General features: G+C 46.2%; 1 protein-coding gene across 1 annotated transcript in view; it reads left to right on the plus strand.

Annotated features, from left to right (window-relative positions):
• The window catches only part of MYO5B (myosin VB), a 403095-nt gene that overhangs the window by 320928 nt on the left and 57622 nt on the right, over positions 1-24545 (plus strand). The window contains exons 20-23 of the mRNA XM_030810458.1: positions 189-345; positions 2182-2421; positions 9844-10077; positions 24457-24541. Of these exons, the coding sequence (XP_030666318.1) occupies positions 189-345; positions 2182-2421; positions 9844-10077; positions 24457-24541 (716 nt within the window). The remainder of the gene's footprint in view (positions 1-188; positions 346-2181; positions 2422-9843; positions 10078-24456; positions 24542-24545) is intronic.

Raw genomic sequence — 24545 nt, forward strand, 5'->3', positions numbered from 1 at the left:
CTAGCCTCAGCGTCAAATGCCTAAGGCATTGCTACATTTGTTAGGGGTGAAGAGAGTTGGCTTCTCCTGGGTGTGTCCAGGTAGGGCCACAGAGGGAGGGGTTTGCATTTGCAGATGTCTCAGGGTCCTCTGCATCAGGGCGGTCAATACTGTCTCCCTGACACTGCCTGTTTCCTCTTGCTCCCCAGGCTGGCTGAGCACCTGCGGAGGACCAGAGCGGCTGTGGTGCTCCAGAAACATTACCGCATGCAGAGGGCCCGCCAGGCCTACCAGAGGGTCCGCAGAGCTGCCATTGTTATCCAGGCCTTCATCCGGGCCATGTTTGTGCGGAGAACCTACCGCCAGGTGAGTAGCCACTCTGAGGGCCTCACGGCTGCAGATTCAGAACTAAAGCGGCAACAGATGAATTACTGCCAACATGAACTTCTGTCAAGCACTCCCAACTTTTTTCTAAATCCTTTCACATCTCTGCTCTCACCAAATCCTTTCTGAAGTCCCACAAGGTAGGAAGGGTGTGCATACTGTTGTCTTAGTCCATTAAATGTTGCTATAACAATATCTGAGGCTGGGTGATTTATGAAGAAAAGAGGTTTATTTGGCTCACAATTCTGGTGGCCGGAAAGTTCACAATCGAACATCTGCTTCTGGAGAGGGCCTCAGGCTGCTTCCACTCATGGTGGGAGGCGGAAGATGGTGTGTGCAGAGGTCGCATGGTGAGAGAGGAAGCACAAGAGTGGCTCTTTTAACAAGCAGCTCTAATGAGAACTAACAATGAGAAATCACCCTTGAAGAAGGGCATTTATTTGTTCATGAGGGATCTGCCTCTATGACTCAAATATCTCCTGTTAGACTCCACCTCCAACATAGGGGATCAGATTTCAACATGAGTTTTGAAGGGACCCAGCATCCAATCATGGCAGTTTTCATACCCCTTCTGATACCTGAGTTGCTCAGAGAAGCAGGTGACCTGCCTGAGGGCCCAGGCCAGCCAACAGCAGGGCCAGGTGACCCACCTAGGGCTCATTCACACTTGAGAGCAGGCGGTGGTATTGGGCATCATCAGGTCTAACTCCTCCACTTAACGGATCAGGAGCTTGAAGCCCAACATGGTGAGGTCAGGAGGGAGACCCCGACCTCTTCCCTGCCAGGTTCTTGCTGTTTGTGTTGTTCCAGTGAAGCCAAAACCCTTGGGTTCGGGAGCCCCACATCAGGACACATCTGTTCAACCTGGTAACACCAACACATCTGAAGCACAGAGCTGACTTGAAACACGAATTGGAAGGAAATGTCTAAAATGGTTTTATTTTTCATTAAGTGAACATCTGTCTCTTCTATGATCACAGAAGGTGTGATTTTCTAAATAATAAAAGTAAAGCACTAAATCGATAATAATAAAAATGTGGTCAGGGTGGAGCACACCCTGGTGTAATATGTAGAGAAACCCAGGCCGTTGGAAGAAGGTTCTGTGAGTGTTCTTGGGTGATGGGTGGCATCGGTGTGCTGCTCCCATGGAAGGGGCAGTGATATTTGGGAGTTTCTCAGCAGGGGCAGCATGTGCAAAGAGTGAGCACTGATGTGGCTCCCAGCTCTGTCACTCATGGCTGTGGCACTGTTCATTGCTCAGCCTATTTGCTTGTTTACTCATTTATTCCACAAACATTTTACCAGGCATTAGGGCGAGCACACTGATGATGCTTTCATTTCCTGAGTGGTTTTTTAACTTGGTAGAAAAAAAAAAAAAACAGTGAGTTACACACCAAGTTTGTAATTATAAGCCATTAGCCTGCTGTGGACACTCACTGAAGTATCTCACTTCCAGCTCAGTGCCACCAGGAGGGGACCTCCACCTGATAAATGGGTGGAGAGCAAGTGGATGATCATTAGACCCCTACAACCTTGAGGTTTTCAGATTGTGGTTTCCTAACCCATAAAACGAAAAGTAAAACAAAGCTGAAAAGAGTTTGACAGCTGATTCCCCGTGGATATGTGGGCTGCAGAACCTCGCTGAAATGTGTTATAAAACAACCACCAAAGCCTTAGATCTTAGGGGGCACATTGTCTGTGTAACTCCTAGAACCAAGGCTGCCCTGGGCTCTCCCCTCCATGGGCAGTGATGTATGCTTCCTTCACTCCTGTCCTGCAGCGCAAACCCACAAGGTATGTATGCTTGTTTCCCACCAGGTCCTCATGGAGCACAAGGCCACCACCATCCAGAAGCACGTGCGGGGCTGGATGGCGCGCAGGCGCTTCCGGCGGCTGCGGGATGCAGCCATTGTCATCCAATGTGCCTTCCGGATGCTCAAGGCCAGGCGGGAGCTGAAGGCCCTCAGGATTGAGGCCCGCTCAGCAGAGCATCTGAAACGTCTCAACGTGGGCATGGAGAACAAGGTGGTCCAGCTGCAGCGGAAGATCGATGAGCAGGTCAGTGTCTGCAGCTCCCTACCTAGGTGTTGGGAGCTGGGGTACTGGAGCATTTTGAGAGAGCCCACGGCTTCCTTGGGGAATGGCACATGCCGAAGACCCGAGGGAGCACAGATGTCCTCAGACCACAGCAGATACTAACTGTGGCAGGCAGATCAGTGACCCCTAAAGATACCCTCAGCCCTAGGATCTGTGAGTGTGTTACCTTATATGGCGAAAGGGACTTTGCAGATGCAATTAAATTAAGAACTGTAGGATGGGAAGAGTATCCTGGATGTGCCAGGTGGGCTTGATATAATCACAGGGGTCCTTGTAAGAGGGAGGCTGGAGGATCAAGGTCAGAGGAGAAGTGACGACAGAATCAGAGGTGGGAGGGATGCAGGCAGCCTTGAGAAGCCAGAGAAGACAAAGACATGGACTCTCCCCTAGAGCATCCAGAAAGAATGCAGCCCTGCCAACCCCTTCAGACTCCTGACCTCCAGAGCTGTAAGATAATGATTTATGCTGTCTTGAGTCATAACTTGGTGGTAACTTGTTGCAGCAGCAATAGGGAACTGACACACTAGCCCAAGGTGCTGGTGTTTTGCCCTTGCAGGGGTGACATAGGGTAACACAGCAGCAGCTGGTGTGCATGGAGGGCTTGCTGTGTGGGGTATGGGGCTGGCGCTTTGTCTGGAGTAGCTTGTCTAATATAGCGGCCCTCCTACAGCAAGTATTACCATCCCCCTTTTTGTACAATTGAAGACACTGGAAGGGCACATGGCATCCTAAAGTCACACAGGTGGCAGTGGCAGGGCCGAGGTTTGAACCCCAGCTGTCTGGCTCCAGAGTCCATGCTCTGTATCAGTTTGCCCTTCTGCCTCTCTGTCTGCCTATCTGTCTGTCTGCCTCTTTTGGAAAGAGTGTTTGCTTTGGAAATCAGAATTCAATTCTTCTGCTTAAAAGTTGAGTGACTGATGTGACTACTCTGAAAATGTGACTACATTTTCTTATCCGTAAAATGGGGCTGACAGGGCTGAAAGAAGAATAAATGGTCTAATGCATATGCAGCGCCTGGTATGCAGTAGGAGAAACTTGAAAAATGGTTAGCGCTCTTATTTTTGAGCTTTGTCCTCTTTCTACCCTGGCCACCTTCCCATGTCAGCCAATCACAGGAGTAACAAGCCATGATTAAATCCGTGTAGGGGGTTGGGTACCGTACAAGGTAGTACAAGAGATTCGAGACAAGCACAGAACACTCAGCTTCGTCTAATGGAATAGACGAGGCTCACATGTATGCATGCACAAACCTGGATGCCCACTTTTTGGTGGCCCACATGGCCAGTCCTCCTTCCCTTCAGAAGACCTTTATTGGATGCCTGGCTGTTTCAGGTGCTTTGCTGGCCTTGCTGGACAGAGGATGGCTGTGACATATGTCACATGCTGTATCATAAGGGAGGAAATATGCCAACAGGCCAAACAGCATTGATCCTAAGGATTTTCCAAGCACCTGCCATGTGCCAAGCTCTGCAATATGTGTCTTGTGTTCATTCTTATTTGATCTTCATACAATTTTGTGAGGTCATTTTGTATATGAAGAAATGGTGGGCCAGGGACATCAAGTCCCTTGCCAAAGTCACAGAAATAGAAAGTGCTGGGACCAGGATCCTACCCCAGCTCTGATCCCACAGCCACAATGAGGGCATTGCTGGTTTTTTAACCCCAAACATTACTGAAGGGTTTCAGTCCTTTCCCGTGCACACCTACTGCTGCGTTTGGCTCCCAGAGTTGAATGGAGGCCCACTGTTACTTTGTCCATGCAGGGGTAGAGGTGACCACAGAACCAGGCTTCTGAGGTGCCCCAGAGGGTGCCTCCTGGGGAAGGAAAGGACATGAAGAGTGTGAGCGGCATGGAGAAACAGAGAATTTTAGAGTTGGTATGGCCTTGGAAGTCATTGGGATTTAATGTATCTATTCTATACTGGGCATTTTTAAAGCTTCTCATGACCCAGTAGGGCAGGAAAAAAGCATTTTACACCTAAGCCAGCTGCCTTGAACAGGAGCCCAAAAGTGGTGCAGAGATAGCAATAGAATGCCTCTGTTTCCCTGCTCTTGCAAAAGACAAGGCTTTCTGAGAAGAGATTGTCACTGGGTGTTTCTCTGTGTTAGTTCTACAGGATGCCTTGTTTGGCTTGGCTCCTTACTGGGGAAGCAAGGCAGAGAGCCCAGGCACAGGGTGGGCACAGGGCTTGTGCCTGCCCCTTGTCAGCCTGCTGCGATATGCCAGGTCAGGGAGGAAGGCACATCCACTCAGAGGGAAAAGAGTGCAAAGGAAAAGGTCTGCCGTCTGGCACTGGCCCTTTGAAAAACACAAGCACAAAGCATGCCAAGGTGGCGGTGGCTATTGTGGCTGTTGACAAGAAGAAAAGACTTGCTTAGTCAAATGTTGTGAGTTAACCTTCCAGCCAGAGTGTAGTCTCAGGGATGTGTAGGCATTGACCGCTGCACTCTGCTGGAAGCCCTGTGTACCTGCTGGCTCCCCCAGCCCTTGCTTTCCAACCATGGCGCTCTGCATTGGCATTGCTGATTTCTAAAGTTAACTTGAGAGGATAAAAATAAATCTAGCGTTTTACAATCCACGTGCTTGAAAAATCAAAGAAAAGCAGATTTAAATGGCCTATTTAAAAAAAATAAATAAATAAAGCTTTTTGCCTTAAGCTTCCTGCTTGGCAAACATCTGTAAGTGGTGGCAGGTGTTAGCTACCCTGGGCAGGATGCCCTGTGTGTAGAGGGTGATCAGAAAAGGTGGGAGGAGTGGATAAGCTCTTGCTTTCTTGTGCCGTTGCCTGCACTACCTGACTAGGCACGCTGTGCTCTTCTCATTAACTCATTTAATCCCCACCAGAACCCTAGGAGATAAATATTAATATTATTCCCATTTTAAGGATGAAGAAACTGAGGCACACAGAGGTTAAGTAGCCTGACTGAGGTCACACAGCTAGTAAGTAGCATGGCTGGGATTGAAACTTGGCAGGCTGGTTTCAGGGTATGTTCTGCCACCTCTGACCAAACTATAAGGTATCTAGCTATTGGGAGACTCTTGGAAGATGTCAGGAGAACTCCTCAGTCCAAGGGAGACTCTTAGCCTTAGTTTGGGTTCTTGCTTATACAGATAGCATTGTCCTTGGGACCAGCTGGCATTTAAAGTGGGGAGTGTGACCCAGTGTCAAATAACATGCTTGACACTCTGTTACAAGAGGAAGCATTGACATATCTCCATTAGAGCTCTATATAGGGGCTTGTTTCATTGCAGTCTCTTAGCAGATGGGGCCAGCTCTTTGCAAGTGAATTTTTTTTTCCTATAATTCCTGGAGACAATTTAGGCAGTGGTCCTCTGGTCACACAAGGTTTCTAAGCCAGAAGGGGAGGATATGCGAACACCAAGGACACCGCAGGTGAAGGTGTCCCAAGGTATTTGTCAGAACAGCATAGGGAGTAGACAGAGTCCCCACTGGACAGTGGCCTGGGTTCTGTCTCAGTTGTATTCACAATTAGAGCTGATAGCTTGGAAATGATTGGGCCTTTAGTTCTTCCAAGGGGTATTCGCCTGAGGTCTCTAAGGTAACATCTAGCTCAAAAATTCACTGATACCATGATCTGGCTAGAGTAGGGTTCCTATTCCCAGACTGTGCTCTAGAATCCCCTGGGGAGCTTTTTTCTAAAAAACTATCCTCACTGCCAAGAAGTCAGTAAGGGAGGAAACAAAGATAAAACCAGGGTAAGGTTAGCACCCAACATTCATATCCTAAGGCCTTGTACACCCAACTGGAAAGAAAAGATACAAATTTGGCACCAAGTTTCCATGCAAACAGTAACAGGAAGAAAACTGAGTGGCTTGAGAGTTCTTAGTAGAAAAGAACCATGCAGTTCAAGAGGATTTGGAGCTGTCCATGGTGCTGACTTGTTTTTCCTGTGGGCTTTCATAATCTGTGACGTGACAAGCCACATCCTTCACCATATCCTACAATGATATATACAGCGCTGGTTCTTGAGACCATTTCTTACAGTGTCCCTGGGATAGGCTGTGGTATGACATCATTCAGCAAAACGATGTAGTACATGAACTCGGCTCTCTGCCAGCCTGACTTTAGTCAAGCACACATTTAGAGTTGGCCAGTTTAACTTACAATTTATTTATAATGAGAGTAAAGTTCCTTAGACACTTATGAATATAAGGTTATCCTTAAATATATTTTATATGAGAAATATGACACAAATATATGGAGTTAGTAGCCTTTTAAATCAATTTGATTCCATATACTTAGTAGTCACTTTGTAAATATGTTAAATTCCTTATATGTAATCATGCATATATGTCATATACAGTCATGCATCTGTTAATGACAGGGGTACCTTATGAGAAATGCATCGTTAAGTGAGTTTGTAGTTGTGTAAACATAATAGATTTCACTTGCACAAACCTAGATGGTGTAGCCAACTACACACCTAGGCTATGTGGCATAACCTATTGTTCCTAGGCTACAAACCTGCACAGCATGTTACTGTACTGAATACCATAGGCAGGTGTAACACAATGGTAAGTATTTGTGTATCTAAACATATCTAAACATAGAGAAGGGATAATAAAAATATGGTGTAAAAGATGGCACACCTGTATAGGGCACTTACCGTGAATGGGGCTTGCAGGCCTGGAAGCTGTGTGGGGTGAGTGAATGTGAAGGCCCAGGACATTACTTTCCACTCCTGTAGACTTTATAAACTGTCCACTCCTGTAGACTTTATAAGCCGTACACTTAGGCTACACTAAGCTTACTAGAAAATTGTTTTTCTTCAATAATTAACCTTGGAGTACTGTAATGGTTTTACTTTATAAATAATACTTTTAACTTTTGGCTCCTTTGTAATAAGGCTTAGCTTAAAACACAAACATGTACAACTCTACAAAAATATTTTATTTCTTGATATCCTTATTCTGTAAGCTTTTTTCTATTTTTAAAATTTATTTTTGGGGTACCCCATTCTTCATAATGTGCTTATTTCACATTGCATATCTATCAAAACATTTTATGTACCCCATACATATACACACCTACTATGTACCCAGAAAAATTAAAAATTAAGTTTAAAATTTTTTTTTTACTTTTTTTGGTTAAAAACCAAGACACAGATACATTCATTAGCCTGACCCACACAAGGTCAGGATTGTCAGTATCAATGCCTTCCACCTCCATATCTTGTTCCACTGGAAGGCCTTCAGGGCAGTAACATGGCAGGGAGGGTTTCTGGGGTCTCCGAGGGAGTGGATACCCCATGCCCTGCCCTCTGCCAGGCTTGGTTGCATGGCTGTGACACCTGCAGGTGCAGGGACGAGCCTTCTGGGGCCTGCCCTTCTGAAGTCAGATGTCCAGAACAGAAAATGCACCGCCTCCACAAGCCCCCAGTGACCATATCTGGATGCCCATGAAAAGAAATAGGAGCTCCCCACCCACACCCCAGAGAGCCAGAGACTCGGGCACTCTCCAGGGTAGCCACCATCTCTCCAGGGTTCTTCATAGAGAACCTGAACAAGGAAGATAGTTGATGTTTACTGAGCCCCTAGCAAAGTAATTTATCTCCCTAATCTTGATAACCACCCTCTGAGGCAGGAGTTACTATTATATTCCTGATTTACACATAAGGACACCGGGGCACAGAAAGGTTGGTTGATTAGGTCGGGTGTACACAGCTGATCAAGGATAGAGCTGGGATCTGAGCACAGGTCTGTCCAGCTCCAGCCACTCAACTCCCTGACATCCCTGATCCAGGTCTCACGTGGTGTCAAGACCAATGCAGCTGGGCCTCCTGGATACATCATACTTTGCGTTAGAGTCCTGAGGTGCCATCTTTGTCAATAGCAGGATAGGATGTGCCTCCCGTTACCATGTGTGCCTCTCTTCATACTCCAAGAAGCTCTACCTAGAGGCCTCCTGCCTAGTTATCCTTCTACTCCTAGTGATCTGACCCAGGCTATGCCATCTAGAGAGAGCAGCTGGGCCAAACCTCACGTCCATCCCGGAGCAGAGATGAAGTCAGAGGGTGGCTACTCCAGCATGTGTTCCCTCCCTGTGCTCCACTCCTCTGTGCAGAGACCCTCAGCCTCCAGTGGAGACCCAGACTGGAGTGGATAATACAGACATGCATTGGGGTTTTCAAATAGAATCTGCTTGATTGGATTTCTTCTTTGTGATGCCTTAGAACAAGGCTGCAGGCAGACCAGGCTTGAAGGTGTGTCAGGTTGTAACTGGGAGGTTCCCACAGAGTGCTGGGGAGCAGGTAGCATGTCTCATTCTGTTGTGTCGGTGCAGGAAATGGACTGCTAGCTTGTGCATTGCCATACTGGTCACAACCACAAGGCCCCACAGCATCTGTGGTATTTTACAGGGTCCAAGGGCTTTTCTTTTGCTGCTCTTCACTGTTTTCTGTGAAGTTTAATTTCTTATGTGAATTAATCATTGATTCCTGATGCTCCAGCTTATCGGTGATTTGGCCGCTAGCTCTGTTCTGCCTGGTCCTCCTACAGACCAGAGCAATGAAGAATAATCAATGGCCATTGTTGCCTGCTTGATGATTTGGAGAGCCCTATTTCTTCCTCTCCACTTTCCTCACTGACCACTCTTAGCTGATGCTCTCAACTCTTGCGGTGCTGATTTCTTCCCATAATTTGCAGTAGCACTTGATACCAGCACTAGCTTCTTAGGGCTCTGGGCCCATGGGGGATGCTTCACACCTGTGTGTTGCCTGAGTGGGCTGGGATTGGGTATCCCATCTGCAGGAGCATAGTGTGGGCAGGGTGGATCAGGGTATCAGTTCCCTGAGTCTTAGAGTCTTACAGGGCAAGCCATGGCTGACAGATGGTGAGAGAGATTCCAAGGCCCCATGGAGGGCCTCCTTGGAAGAGGGGATGCTGAAGGGGTCCTTTGTCTCAGAGCCAGTGATTAGGTTGCAGCTGTTTGTGCTGGCGAGTCCACAGGCAGGAGGGCTGTGTATGAAAGAGCAGGGAAACCTAAAAAGTGAAAGCTGCAAACCCAGAGAGCCAGCTTCTTTGTTTCTGCAACTTAAAAATAAGGTGTAGGATCTGCCCAGCCAGACATAGAGCCACATACTACTAGGCAGCTTCCAGCTCTGCACATGCTCACGAAAGCTCCTTGAACTCTTTGAATGTCAACGTTGCTGTTCTTTGTTTTCTCCTATTTCTGTAAGTTCACAATAGTGTTTTCTTAGGGAGATGCCAGGCAAGCACTTAAGCATGCAATGATTGTGAGACTTAATCCCACCTTGGAAGTTCCTTTTTTGATTGCCTTCATGCTTTTTTCCTGGTAAAATAACCCTTTCTCCCCCCACTTTTTCTTCTCCCTTCTCCTTGTTTGCTGATGTTCTCCACAGAACAAAGAGTTCAAGACACTGTCGGAGCAGTTGTCCATGACCACCTCCACATACACCATGGAGGTAGAGCGGCTGAAGAAGGAGCTGGTGCACTACCAGCAGAGCCCAGGTGAGGACACCAGCCTCAGGCTGCAGGAGGAGGTGGAGAGCCTGCGCACAGAGCTGCACAGGGCCCACTCGGAGCGCAAGATCTTGGAGGACGCCCACAGCAGGGAGAAGGATGAGCTGAGGAAGGTATGCACAGGCCAGAGGGGTAGGCGCTGGCAAGCGCAGTGGGTGGGCACACGGAGCCACCCCTCAGAGACCACTGCTGCTTCAAGTGGTAAAATTGCCATGGTCTTGGGCTTGTGTCCACAGCCTGACCATTCATCTGTGTCTAGACAGAAAGTGGCATGCTTTGGGGAAACCCACACAAGCATGACTGCGCTTCTGCTGTTAGCTGGACACTATGGCATCCCCTGGGAGGGGCACATGGTGTCTGCCTGCGAGCGTTGTTTTTATGGTCTAGAATTAAGCCCAGGGCTGGCTCTGTGACCCGCATCCTCGTTGGCAAGAAAGCCGTGACAGAGGCTGGGGCCGATCTTGATGTTGCCTGCAGGGGAGGGCAGCCTCTGGGCACCCCTGGCCGTGACGCAGCACTGTGCTTTGGTGGAGGTGCCTCACCTTTGAACACTTAAAGTCTCAGCCTGGCACACCCACCCTGGTGGGCTTATTTCTTACACCATGAAACAGAACTTCCTGAGCTTTGCCCCAAACCTGAACATCAGGGCACAGAGATTCCCTGATCCACTGCCAGGATAACTGTTCCAGCCAGGGAAGTCCCAAGGGCTCCTGGAGAGCCCCCGACAGACTTGAGTCATCGCCGTTCTGCCTCCCACCACCCTGCCCCCACCATCTCTACAAGCCACAGGGAAAATAGCATGTTGCCTACTCATTCAGTGTGTGTCTATCAATGGGGAGTCGCAGTGGATGGGGATCTAAGAGGGAGGGATCCAGTGTTCAGGGTGTTGGAGTAACAACTTCAAAATTGGGGCAGGCTGGATGCTGCTGCAGGAAGGGCCCTGCAGTAGACCTTGGAGTCCCCAGATTCCCATCCCCACTCTGCCATTCCCAAGCATGTGCAGAAAACCTCACTGGCCTTAGTTCCCTCATCTGTGTGTATATTTATAAAAGTTGGTTCAGATCATCTCCAAGGCCCCTTCTGGACTTGCACCTGGCCACCGCCATGAGATTGTGTTTGGCTTCTGGAAGGAGCAGAGGCCCTTGGTCCTATGTGGGAGTCCTTCTCTCTTCTATTTCCCACTGCCTTTTCCTGGCCTGAGCCCTCCTGCAGCTGAGGAACACACAGACATCTGTGGAGGTTATAGAGCCTACAGTGCCGGCCCGTGCTGGGCTTGCATAGATCTTCTTCCCACCTTGGGCCTCAGCACCATCAGCTCCTGCCTTCACCCAGACCCCAGGGATCTCCAGGGGCCAGAGGTGGGATCCAGGTTAAGGGGAGAAGAAAGTAAGACATGGGCTTCCCATAAAAGGCCACCCTCCTGATGTGTTTCTTTGAGATACCACAAGACCCTCTGCCCAGATAAGTCACCTGTCAGCCTGCTCACCATGAGGAATGAAGTGGATTCATTCTTTAGGAGAAAGCATGTGGTGGTGCTTGGAAACTCCTACTAAAAGTGGCTACAAGCCTTGTAACCTACAAATGGAATTCCACACTTGTGGTTTGTCTAACCTTGGGAGCAGATAAATGGGATGGTAACCTTTCTACATGAATAAAAACCAGAAGGTGAGGTCCAAAGTCAGAAAGGATCAATAATAGAACTGGAAACTCCTGAAACTAGTGACCCTGGGAGGAAAAATATTCCCTGCATGTGTGTCCCAGTCAGATCAGACACCTGCAAAGTCCGTTTACCCAGCAGATCCACAAAATCAGGTCTCACCTACCTCTGCCCCAACAGATAGCACTTGACTCATCAGCTCCCCAGCCCCGCTTCCTGCTAAATGCTACAACTTGGGGGCTTCAGCACCCTAAAAACTCAAGTTCCATCAAAGGGAGTGCATAAGAGTTTATAATATGAAAATCTTCATTGGAGGAGCAAAACAGAGAGGCAGACTCCCTCCTCCACTCCTTAAGAAATGTTGCTACTCTTCTCTAGGAATAATGTGCTGACCTAGGTCTTAAAGAAAATTAGAGCTTGGAATTGGTAACAAAAAATTAAGGAGGCTGCAAGGAGGGGAACACTAGGAGCAGAGTAGTGCAAAAGCCCCTTCCTACCCCAAATGTAAGCAAATTCCAACTTAGAAACACTCAGAAACCAACAGGAGATGACTCATGAAGTGGCATGTCCACCTCTTTCCTGGAAAAGAAAAAGTGGAAGCAAACATTCTTTAGAATCTTCAGAATCTTTTTGTTGCGGTGGTTGGAGGTAGGTAGATGAGCTGGCTGGCTTTTTTTGTTTTGTCTTCTGTGCCTCCTCAGGGTATAATATTTATCAAAGGCACTGTGTCAGTCTCAATAAATGCTAACTAATCAGACAATCGGTTTCCTCCAGGGCTTGAGCAGGGGCCTGCTCTGCATTGGGTGAGATTGATGAGACCAGCCAAGCACAGTGAGGGGGGCGACCACTAGTAGATGTTTAATGAGTTTGATATTTCCATCAGCAAAGGCAGCAAGTGTCGTATTGGAACTGCTATGCTGGAAAACTCTGGGTTTGCCATCTCTGACGATATTAATTGGCGGGCCACATGGCTGCCCTGCCTTGGCCTGTGGGAGGCCAAGTCTCCCTGAGGGCAGGAATTCATCTCTGTGTCCACAGAGTCCAGAGCAGCTCTGTCACATAAGTTAGATGACATCCTTTTCTACTAAAGGTATCCGTTGTTTTGGTGCCTCCATGGGATAGTCCACACCCAGGCCCTTAGCCTCTTTCCCTTTTAGCCTGTGCATTGTGTACATTTCGTTCTTTTTGAAAGCTTCAGTGATCCCTATGCTGGCTGCTTTTGTACAGCTGTGCTGTTTTGCATGGCTGCTCTGTTTGGTGAAAGAGAGGTGGTCCCCAGGGCTGCCCTAGGCACAGAGGTGACAGCTCATTATTCAGAATCTGCTCTGAAGGCTGCTCAGTGGAATTGTTACCAATTCCAAAGCAAGGCTTAGCTTGGTGCAGGGCTGTGGTGGGTGAGGAGGAACCACCCACAGCCAGGTGCCTGGCTCTCAGAGGGGGTCCCTGGTCCTTGTGAGAGATGACTAGCAGGCCCCCAGGCACTGAGCATTCGGACTAGTGGGGCTGGGTTGTGCATTTTATCAAGACATCAGTCATAGAACCCCTAGCCACTAGTTGGTTGCCTTGGGTAGTTCAAGTTATAAAGGTTTTGATTTCTCCAAATAGAGGTAGAGAGATCTGGCTTGGGGAATGCGGGCTCTCATAGTAGAGCGTGTTGAGCCTTCTCCCCAAAGGCGTGGAGCAGAACTACTTTGACCAGCCAAGAGGGGGTTGTGCTCTCAGCAGCACCAGGACTCATGGTTCATGTGGAGGCTGAGGATTATTAGGAAGGGGACCCTGACCCATCTCTGGAAGGACGTTGTCTTGCTGCAGAAAGCACAGAAGCTCATGGTTCTTCATTCAGCAGGTGTTTGAATGACTGTATGTGTTAGACCTTGTTCTACACACTGGGGCAAAAGGTGAATGGTGTTTGAAAAAGCCCTTCTCATTCTTAAGGAGCTTAAATGTGTGGGGATGGGGGAAGAAAGTACAGACAGGAATCAAACATGAATTACCCATCATGGGCTACAGACAACAATGAAGCAGAGTAAAGGGGATGGAGGGCGACCTGTGGGGGCCTGAGGGGTATGGTTTCACTTTTGATGGCCGGAGAAGGTCTTTCTGAGAAGACACCTGAGTGAGAAGATAAGCCAAGGCTATTTGGGGATAACAGGTGACAGATGTGGCACAGATGCACATGCCTTGGGGCAGGAGTAGGCTGGGTGGGTGTGAGGACCAACGAGGTGCTCACTGGGCTCAGGTGGAGTGAGGAGGTGAACAGCAGGAGCACAGTGCAGTCAGATCAGGAAGGATCTTCTGACTTCAGGGGCAGCCTTGACCCGTGAAACCTCCAGAGAGATGAGCAATTCTGTCCTAGGCATTTCAGCTTCTGTGAGCTTAGGGGTGGTAGAGGAATTAAAACACATCTGCAGGACGATTTTGAAGATATTTTAGCCATCGTTTCCAAGTTGTCTTACTATCCAAGGAATGTTGATTTTCAACTTTTGCTTTAATAACTCAACTACTTTAAAAAACAAATTCATACTATGCTTACTTAGAAGAACATTCTCAGAAAATGGTCAAATAAACACTTTAAGATTTTGGAGAATTAAAGGTGTTGTCCCTACCTAGGGCCGTGCCTGTAAATGTGGTAACTGCACAGCATCAAGGACAGATGGCAGAGGAACCTTTTCTGATCAGCGTTGTCCAACCAGTTTTCCCATGTTTGCTACTAGAAACCTTGCGCTGGGTCTTCTTACAGTACTAATATCCCACTTGAAAAAATAAGACAAAACAAAGCCCCTAGCTACATTTGTATCCCCAAAGACAAACTAGTAAAGACAGTTTTTTAGCATGTTGCTGGGGCATTTATTTAATTTAGTATAGGTACTGTATTAGCCTCATAGATACAGGATTTTCCTCCAGTGTTGATTCTGATAAGCTGTCCCAAATAAGCTTTCAGAAGAAACACTGAGTAATAGTGCCTGCAAGAGTTAAAACTAACCACTCCCCCAAGTCCAAAAAAAGGAGCTGCTGAATGGTGTTGAATGAGTCCTGAAACCTAAGGTGTTATTTATCATGCTCAGGGGATGCAGCTGCCTGTTTTATGTTGTTAAAGCGTCTCCCACTGCACCCTGCAGCCCTGACAACCACAAAGTGGGGGCCGTTTGGCTGCAGAAGTTTGTTACCTGCTGTGTCTGCCAACAACTGTTTTTAGCTGGCTGGGAAGACTGGGGTTGGCTGGTACCTGGGGAAATATGATCAAGGAAGCATTCTCTCACCCACCTGGGGTGTGGAGCCGAGTGTGGGATTGGTCCTTTCCTGCTGTTCATGAAAAATCAGGAACATGGGCCTACCTCCAAAATTGTTTAGGCAAGCAAGAAAAGCAAATCCCCCTGATGCCACTTTAAGGTATGGCTTAGAATAATAAAGCCAAGTCAGAGACCTACATTCATGAATCAAAGAGGGAAACAGAGGGAAGAAACGAGCCTCAAAACAATAGGTGTAGGTGGCATACGTGCTGTTAACCACGGCACTCCCAGACTGTAGTCTTGGCTCAGGTTTTAGATCATAGGTTGTTGCAATGAAGTCACATGTTCTTAGGTGGCATTCATAGGACTGGAGATTTCAGGACCCACTTGGTGATGATGTCATGCACTCTGTGCTGGTCAGATGGCATGTTCCATTTCAGAGCGATATTGACTGTGTGTAGGATGTGCAAAGGATGGCGAGGGGTCTTGGTCTTCTCAGGTGACCTACTGCTCTGTGAGCCATCTAGATATTAGGAGGATGTTAAGGGGAAGCAAAGTTTTGCTCCATGGTAAGGTCTGGTTACTTCACAGCCTGCTGTAAAACCTACCAGTAGTTGACTGATTCAGAGGGTATGGCCTTGTTCCTGGCAGGATGGGGCAAGACCCCTGCCTTCCTAAATGTGACATAGATCATGCTTCATTGCACCACCCTAGGCTTTATTTTGTAAAGTACATACCATGTGGTTTCTCCTGTTGTGTTGTTTTCAGTTTGATTTTACTTGTATGTCTAGAAAAGTGAAATCTATTTTGATAATTTGCCAACCTAATTTAAAGGTGCTCCTGAAGTCATTGAGTGGTGAACTGCCTCCAGTAATAGCAAATTAGATGCATTTGAAGAGTGTTTTTCCTACATTGTATGTGCTCCCTAAATTGAATTATTTGATTAAACAAGCTCATGTATTCTAGATATTTTAGTCAACTGTAAACACACTTATTTTAAAAAAAAACAATTTTAAAGGGAGCCCTTATTTGTGACTGAGGGAATGCAGGGCCTTTCTATTCATTTTATAAGCTTTCAGGTGCTGGCGGTGTCCTGGGTTCTGAGGATGTGACAGTCTGGCAATATAGTCCCTTGGTCCATGTTGAGGACTCTGGTCTAGGCTGAGCAGGCAGGTGTATGAGGAAGCATTGCTGTCTCACAGGCTCTGGAGGGATGTGCAGGCCCTGTCAGAGGAGGACACCGAGCACGGGGGCACCCCCACCACCCCGTGTGGTACAGGAATGTTTCCCAGGAGAGTGCTGGTCAAGAGCTAATAATGAGAAGAAAGTAACCAGTAAAAGATGGGGACAACAGAGCCTGGCAGAAGGAACAGTGAAACATTCAGGCAGATCCTGGAGGGCAGGAAGAGGCTGGGGAGGGGAGCTGGGCCCACCCAGGTGGAGTTAGGAGAATAAGAGGAGTTCAGTGTTTCCTGAGGACAAAGGAAGAGAAACCATTCACAAGCTGATTCTCCCTCCCTCTACCTACCCAGTCTTGACTTTCCTCAGTGCCCCTGCTGCAACCACACGTTTTGGCAATGTAGAACTCTTCACATTCCCAAACCCGTGCCCTTCCTCCTTCCAGACCTTTAGGCACTTGTTCTTTCCACCTAGAATGGCCCTCAGCTGCCTGAGACATCCCACTTGCAGGCCTAATCCAGATGACCCCCACCTCTTGTGAAGCCTTCGTGGACCCTGAGGCTACCTTCTTTTCCTTCTAAATCACCTTATTGTAGTGATTCTCAATCAGGGGTGATTTTGCCATTAGGGGACATATGGCAGTGCCTGGAGACATTCTGGTTTTCACAAATTGAAGGTGGGAAGAGGGTGTGTTGTATTGGCATCTAGCCGGTAGAAGCCAGGGATGCTGCTGAACACCCAGGAATGCATAGGAGAGTCCCCTACTCCCCCAAGAAAGAATTATCCAGCCCAGAATGTTGACAGTGTCAAGGCTGAAAAACTTTGCTTTATAGGAAGCTGCTACAGCCCTTATTGATATCATTACTATTTATGCACCTGTCCCTCATCCCTGCCAGGCTGGACACTCTCTGAGGACAGCTACTATATTAGACTGTTCTTGCGTTACTATAAAGAAACACCTGGGCTGGGCGAAGTGGCTCACACCTGTAATCCCAGCACTTTGGGAGGCTGAGGTGGGCAGATCACAAGGTCAGGAGTTCCAGACTAGCCTGGCCAATATGATGAAACACGTCTCTACTAAAAATAAAAAAAATAAAAATAAATTAAAAAAATTAGCCGGGCATGGTGGTGCATGCCTGTAATCCCAGCTACTCAGGAGGCTGAGGCAGGAGAATTGCTTGAACCCGGGAGGCAGAGATTGCTGTGAGCTGAGATCGCGCCACTGCACTCCAGTCTGGGTGACAGACGGAGACTCCATCTCAAAAAACAAAAACAAAAGAAACACCTGTGACTGTATAATTTGTAAGTAAAGAATGTCTAATTGACTCACAGTTCTATAGTCCGTACAGGAAGTGTGGTGCTGGCATCTGTCCTGATGAGGGCCTCAGGGAGCTTCCAGTCATGGCAAAAGGTGAAGGGGGAGCAGGTATCACATGGCGAGAGTAGGAGCAAGAGAGAGTGGGGAGGTGCCACACGTTTTTAAACAACCAGATCTCACGTGAACTCAGTGAGAACTCATCCCTCACTGAGTTCACGCTAGGGCAATGAAAACTTTGCTTCCCCTTAACATCCTCCTAATATCTAGATGGCTCACAGAGCAGTAGGTCACCTGAGAAGACCAAGACCCCTTGCTATCCTTTGAGCATCCTACATACAGTCAATATCGCTCTGAAATGGAACATGCCATCTGACCAGCACAGAGTGCATGACATCATCACCAAGTAGGTCCTGAAATCTCCAGTCCTATGAATGCCACCTAAGAACATGTAACTTCATTGCAACAACCTATGATCTAAAACCTGAGCCAAGACTACAGTCTGGGAGTGCTGTGGTTAACAGCGTGTATGCCACCTACACCTTCTATTGTGAACTGAGTGAGGGATAAGTTCACCAAGGGGATGGTGCTACAGCATTCATGAGGGATCCACCCCCATGACCCAGTCACCTCCCAGCAGGCCCCACCTCCAACACTAGGAATCACATTTCAACACAAGATTTGGAGGAAATGAACGTCCAAACCATATCAACTACGATGAGTCAATCTATCTCATTTGGTATCCCCCAGCCCTGGCAAAGTTTCTGGTACAGAGGTGTGTCAGGAAATGTGTGATAGATGAGTGATAGCCTTGCCCTGTGTCATACTAGGGGCCAGAACTAGGCTTGGTGAGTGGGTGCCTCTACGGATAAAACATCGTCACTCTCGGCCAGTGCTTTTTCTTCTGTACCTTGCCCTCAACACCAGGTCACATTTTAGCCTCTGAAGACATATAACATCTGTTGCATTAATTATTATAGGCAATAAATATTATAGGCAATAAATGTTATTCTTTGGCAAAATAAACTGCCAAAGAATAATAACTTGGTATAATTAGTTTGATGCATGTATATTTTTATCAGCTTTATCTGATTTGACCTCCTGTGGGGCGGAAAGCCAGCCCCTTTGCCTGACTCTCCATACCGAGAGTCCCTGACTGTGCTTATCATTTACTTATGGGGTGAGGAGTTCTGCTGGATATAAAGACATAAGACCAGCAGCTCTCAAACTCTAGAGCCTCAGAATTACCCGGACGACTTTTGAAAACACGCTTGTCAGGGCCTCCTTCTTGTAACTCATGGAAGCCCATCCACAGATAAACAGATGAGACAAACTGAGTCTGCTTGAATTGAGGGGAAAGAAAAATTGAAAAACTCCTTAAATTTGAAGGAGTTCTAGACTGTTAAAAGTGTTGGTCAGGTGCCGGTGGCTCATATCTGTAAACCCAGCCACTTTGGGAGGCCAAGGTGGGCAAATCACTTGAGCCCAAGAGTTCAAGACCAGCCTGGCCAACATGGCAAAACCCCATCTCTACTAAAAATACAAAAATTAGCCGGGCATGTTGGCAGGCACCTGTAGTCCTAGCTACTCAGGAGGCTGAGGTGGGAGGATCACCTGAGCCTGGGGAGGTTGAGGCTGCGGTGAGCCGAGATCTCACCACAGCACTTCAGCTTGGGTAACAGGGTGAGACCTTGTCTCAAAAAAAAGGGTGTTAACAAAGTGCTTGGATCTTTTTGCAAGTCCTCAATAGTATTGTATTGTGTATCCTACTTTTCTATGTGGGGCCTTAAAGGACAAACCTAAGGTAAGGCCACTACAGACCCATCAGCAGCTCCCCAGAGTGGCTGAGGCGCCTTTAAGTGAGAGTCACTGCCTTCTGAATTCCTGGGGTGGGGAGAGCCAGTGACCTCAGTCCTTAGCTCCAGTGTGTTGCCATTTTTTCCTGCCCCTTTCTACGTGATGCCGAGGGTGGGGCAGCTGCTCCCTTACTAACTCACCTCTCGGTGCCTTGAGTTTAATTGAAAGCCAGGAGAGGAAGGAAAGATGGCATTTAAGCATTGCAACCAGTTGAAATTCAAACCTCATACAGGCTTCTGCTGGATTAGTCCATATCCCTAGGGCCACCTTTCTTGGTTTTAATGCCATAAAGTCTAGAAGAGTTTGAAAGGTGGCTTTCTGATGGGGGTTCAGATGGGTACTCGGGGGTCTCTATGGTCATCTCTCCTCTGCTCCACGTGGTCATCTCCTAGGTTGCAATCCCAGTAGTCACCAATTAGTCCCTCTGCCATTGCACACTTGCTAGTCATTATGTGTTGTGGTGCTGTCCTGAGGAAGTCATTTTTGAGACTCTTTCTACACAGGTTGAGATGAGTCCTCCAGAAGATGACTGCATCCTGTGACTTAAGCTAGAAAGGGTGAGGTTGTTCTTTGTGTCAGTCAGCGTACAAGTTTTTGTGTGGACTAGGTTTTCATTTCTCTTGGGTATATGCCTAGGAGTAGCATTGCTGGGTCACATGGCAACTGTATATTAAACCTTTTGAGGAATTGCCAGAGTGTTTTCCAGAGCTGCTGCACCATTTTATATTCCCACCAGCAGCATATGAGGGTTCTGATTTCTTCATATTCTCACCAACACTTGTTATTGTCTGTCTTTATTATAGCCATCCTAGTGAGTGTGAACTGGTATCTCAGTGTGGCTTTGGTTTGTATTTCCCCAATAAGATATTGAGTGTCTTTTCTGTGTTTATTGGCTATTTGTGTATCTTCTTTGGAGAAATGTCTATTTCAGTTCTTTGCCCATTTTTAAAATTAGGTTTTCTTTTTATTGTTGAGGTGCAAGTGATTTTTATATATTCATGCTCTGAGTCATGTATCACAGGAGTCCCCAACCCCTAGGAACCAGGCCGCACAGCAAGAGGTGAATGTGTGGGCAAGTGAGCAAGGCTTCATCTGTATTTACAGCCGCTCCCCGTTGCTCGAATTACTGCCTGAGCTCTGCCTCCTGTCAAATCAGCAGTGGCATTAGATTCTCATAGGAGCACAAACCTTACTGTGAACTGCACATGTGACACTTTCCTTATAAGACTCTAATGCCTGATGATCTGTCACTGTCTCCCATCACCCCCAGATGGGACCATCTAGTTGCAGGAAAACAAGCTCAGGGCTCCCACTGATTCTACATTATGGTGAGTTGTATAATGATTTAATTGTGTGTTACAAAGTAATAATAATAGAAATAAAGTATATAATAAATATAAAGTGCTTGAATCATGCTGAAACCATTCCCCCCTCACCCTGGTCCGTGGAAAAATTGTCTTCCATCAAACTGATCTCTGGTGCCAAAAAGTTTGGAGACTGCTGATGGTGATTTGAAAATATTTTTTCCCATTCTGTGGGTTGCCCTTTCACTTTCTTGATGGTCTGAAGCATAAAAACTTCAAATTTTAATGAAGTTCAATTTATTTTTAATTTGGTTGCTTGTGCTTTTGGCATTGTATTTAAGAAAACACTGCCTAATCCAAAGGTCACAAAGATTTGTTGCCATGTTTTCTTCTGAGAGTTTTATAGTTTTAGCCCTTACATTTAAGTCTTTAATGCATTTTGAGTTAATTTTTGTATATTATGAGGTAGTGATCCTGCTCCATTTTTTTCCATGTAGATATCCATTTGTCCCCGCACCTTTGATTAAAAGACTATTCTTTTCCTCATTGAATTGTTTTGGCACCCTTGTCAAAAATCAATTGACTGTCAATGTGAAAGTCAATTCTGTTTCATTGATCAGTATGTCTGTCTTTATGCCAGTATCACGCTGTCTTTATTACTTTATCTTCTAGTGAGTTTTAAAATTTAGAAGTGTGATTATTCCAGCTTTGTTCATCTTCAAGATCCTTTGGGTATTTTGGATCCCTAGATATTACATATGAATTTAAGGAACAGCTCATGAATTTCTGCAAAGAAGCCATGCAGGATCTTCATAAGGATTACATTGAATCTGTAGATGAATTTGAGGAGTGTTGCCATCTTAAAAAGTGTTTTGATCCATTATCTCAAGATGTCTTTCCATTTATTAAGATCTTTAATTTCTTTCAATAATGTTTTTTCATTTACCGAGTATGAATTTTATACTTCTCTTGTTAAATTTATTCCTAAGTATTTTATGCCATTATAGTGGAATAGTTTTCTTAATTTATTTTTCAGATTGTTCATTGCAAATATGTAGAAATACAGTTGAGTTTTGTATATTGAAGTTGGACCCTGCAACCTGAACTCATTTGTTCTAATAGTTTTTAAGTGAATTTCTTAGGATTTTCTATATACAAGATTGTGTCATCTGCAGATAGCATTCATTCTGGATGCTTTTGTCTTTCTTGCCTATTGCCCTGGCTAGAACCTTCAGTACAATGCTGAATAGAAGCGGCAAGAGCAGACACCCTTGTCTTCCTGATCTTAAGGAAAAGGCATTCAGTCTTTCATCATAAAGTGTGGTATTAGCTATGGAATTTTTATCAGGTTGAGGATGTTCACTTCTGTTCATAGTTTGCGTGTTTTTATCATAACCACTCGCTAGTATTTAGTTGAGGATTTTTGAATCTATGTTCATAAGAGATACTGGGCTGTAGTTTTGGTTTTTTGTGATTTCTTTGGTTTTGGTATCAGAGTAACACTGGCCTCATAGAATGGAATTGGGAAGTGTTCCTTCTTCTAATTTTTGGAAGAATTTGTAAAGAGTAGATCTGTTTAAATTTTTGGTAAGTGGTGGAATGGTTTTAAAGTGTGTATTTCCATTTCATGCCCAGTGAGAGTAATGTAGAACCATCTACATATATTGATCAACTGCTCTATGCAGTGACTTTTGCTTGGTACTTCATATGCGTCATCTCATTGAATGACGAGAAACTCTGTGAAGTGGGTGTCCTCTTTTTTTTTTTTTTTTTTTTTTTTAGATGAAATCTTGATCTGTTGCCAGGCTGGAGTGCTGTGGCACGATCTCAGCTCACTGCAACCTCCGACTTCCTGGTTCAAGCGATTCTCCTGCCTCAGCCTCCCAAGTAGCTGGGATAACAGGCATGCACCACCACGCCCAGCTAATTTTTATATTTTTAGTAGAGACGGGGTTTCAGCATGTTGGCCAGGATGGTCTTAATCTCCTGACCTCGTGATCTGCCCACCTTGGCCTCCCAAAGTGCTGGGATTGCAGGCGTGAGCCACTGTACCTGGCCGGGTTTCCATTTTATAGAGGGGGAAACAGGTTTATAGAGCCCAGGATCTGTGTGGCTGTGAAACTTGTTGTCTTTGCCATATACCACACTTAGGATGTGATCACAAGAGATCATTCTGTGGGGAATGGTGATGGATCAGCCAGCCATGGGGGGAAGGGAGATCTCAGGTCTGGAAGCCTGAATTTTGAGGGGGCACTGGCATGTGTTCCTCATTCTCTCCCTGCCTGTTTTTTGCAATGCTCAACTATGTCCTCATTCATGTCACAAAGGCAGGGATGTGATTTTAGTAGGGAAAATTACTTGACAGCCTCCTGCAGAATGAATCTCCAGGGGATCGAAGCGCAAAGGTGAACCAATTGCAATTTAGCCCCCATGTTATAAAAGACCCTTTCCCATCCTCCTCTATACCAACTAATGATTTCAAATTCTCTTAGAACACAGCTGAATTGTTACTTTTTAAAAACCCATACAAATAGTTGCTCTAATAATAAATAGCAAAAACATTTTTAAAAAACTTTCTTCACACTTTTTTTTTTTTTTTGAGACGGAGTCTCGCTGTCTCCCAGGCTGGAGTACAGTGGCGCGATCTCAGCTCACTGCAAGCTCCGCCTCCCAGGGGGTTCATGCCATTCTCCTGTCTCAGCCTCCCAAGTAGCTGGGACTACAGGCACCCGCCACCACACCCGGCTAATTTTTTGTAATTTTAGTAGAGACGGGGTTTCACCGTGTTAGCCAGGATGGTCTCGATCTCCTGACCTCAGGATCCGCCTGCCTCAGCCTCTCAAAGTGCTGGGATTACAGGCGTGAGCCACTGTGCCTGGCCTCTTCACACTTTTAATTCTTACTCCTCTTTGAGTAGACTACAATTTTTCTTTAATTAGTATTTTTTCTTTTATACCTTTCTTTTCTGGTAAGAGTCAGCTTATTTTGGTTTTGTCAACATCATCAGAAGTCCAACACTAGATTAGACAGTTGAATGTCAATAGCAAGTCATCTCTTTCCCAGAATTTGAACTGTGCTGGTCCAATAAGACAGGTAAAGCAAGTGGGATGAAGACCAGAGATAATTTGTTCATTGTGAGCTTTTGGCCTTCCTAAGACCAGAGTCGAGAGCTCAAAATTTAGCAAAACAGGCAAAGAAATACAAAAACATGAAAGCTGACGTGGACCCAATCCCTGTTGGACTGAACAAAAGGGGATGAATGCGGGAATAAAGACAAAGACAAAAGAGTATATTTGGAAGAAGGGGTCGGGGGCTTCTTGCTTCCACTAAACAAGGGCCCTGAGCTTTTAGCTCCCTTCGTATTTATTGAGTAAAAGAGATAGGGAGAATGGGGTGGTTGTCACTCAGCAGCTTGACTCGGTGCAGGCTTGCACAACTGCATTCTCTGAACAGTAGTCTCCAGATGTTCCAGTAGATAACCTCAAGGAGCGCGGTGCCAGGGAGTGATTGCACTCAGCAAACCTTCTGGTGGCAGGTGCAGATGTGAGTTTGCCCACATCCTGCATTCATGATAAACAGTTTGCTGTTGGATCATATAGCCTCAGTGGAATGCTGACTTGGTCATGATCCACAGGCCCTCAGCTCTCTACAGAAAGCCTGTTATCTTTGCAAGTTCCTCAACAAGGCATGTGAGCTTGGGATAGACTATTCATGATGCCTTAATGGACATTAGATGACCATAAATAGTGCTGAGCTCATCTGTCTTGTTTTAATGGGATTTTTCTTTTAGTACATAATTTTTCCTTGAAAATGAAATTAGCTTTAACGAAATCAATTTTCTTAAACAAAAAGAGCATTTACACATATCCAGTTAAAATTCAAATCCCACAAGAGGAGCCTCTCCTCTTCCCAGCATCATGAGACATTTTTCCCCTGTTGCTCTCTTCCAGCGAGTTGCAGACCTGGAGCAAGAAAATGCTCTCTTGAAAGATGAGAAAGAACAGCTCAACAACCAAATCCTGTGCCAGTCTAAAAGTAA

This window comes from Nomascus leucogenys, chromosome 4 (genome assembly GCF_006542625.1).
Source record: "Nomascus leucogenys isolate Asia chromosome 4, Asia_NLE_v1, whole genome shotgun sequence".
In the NCBI taxonomy this organism is placed as follows: Eukaryota; Metazoa; Chordata; class Mammalia; order Primates; family Hylobatidae; genus Nomascus; species Nomascus leucogenys.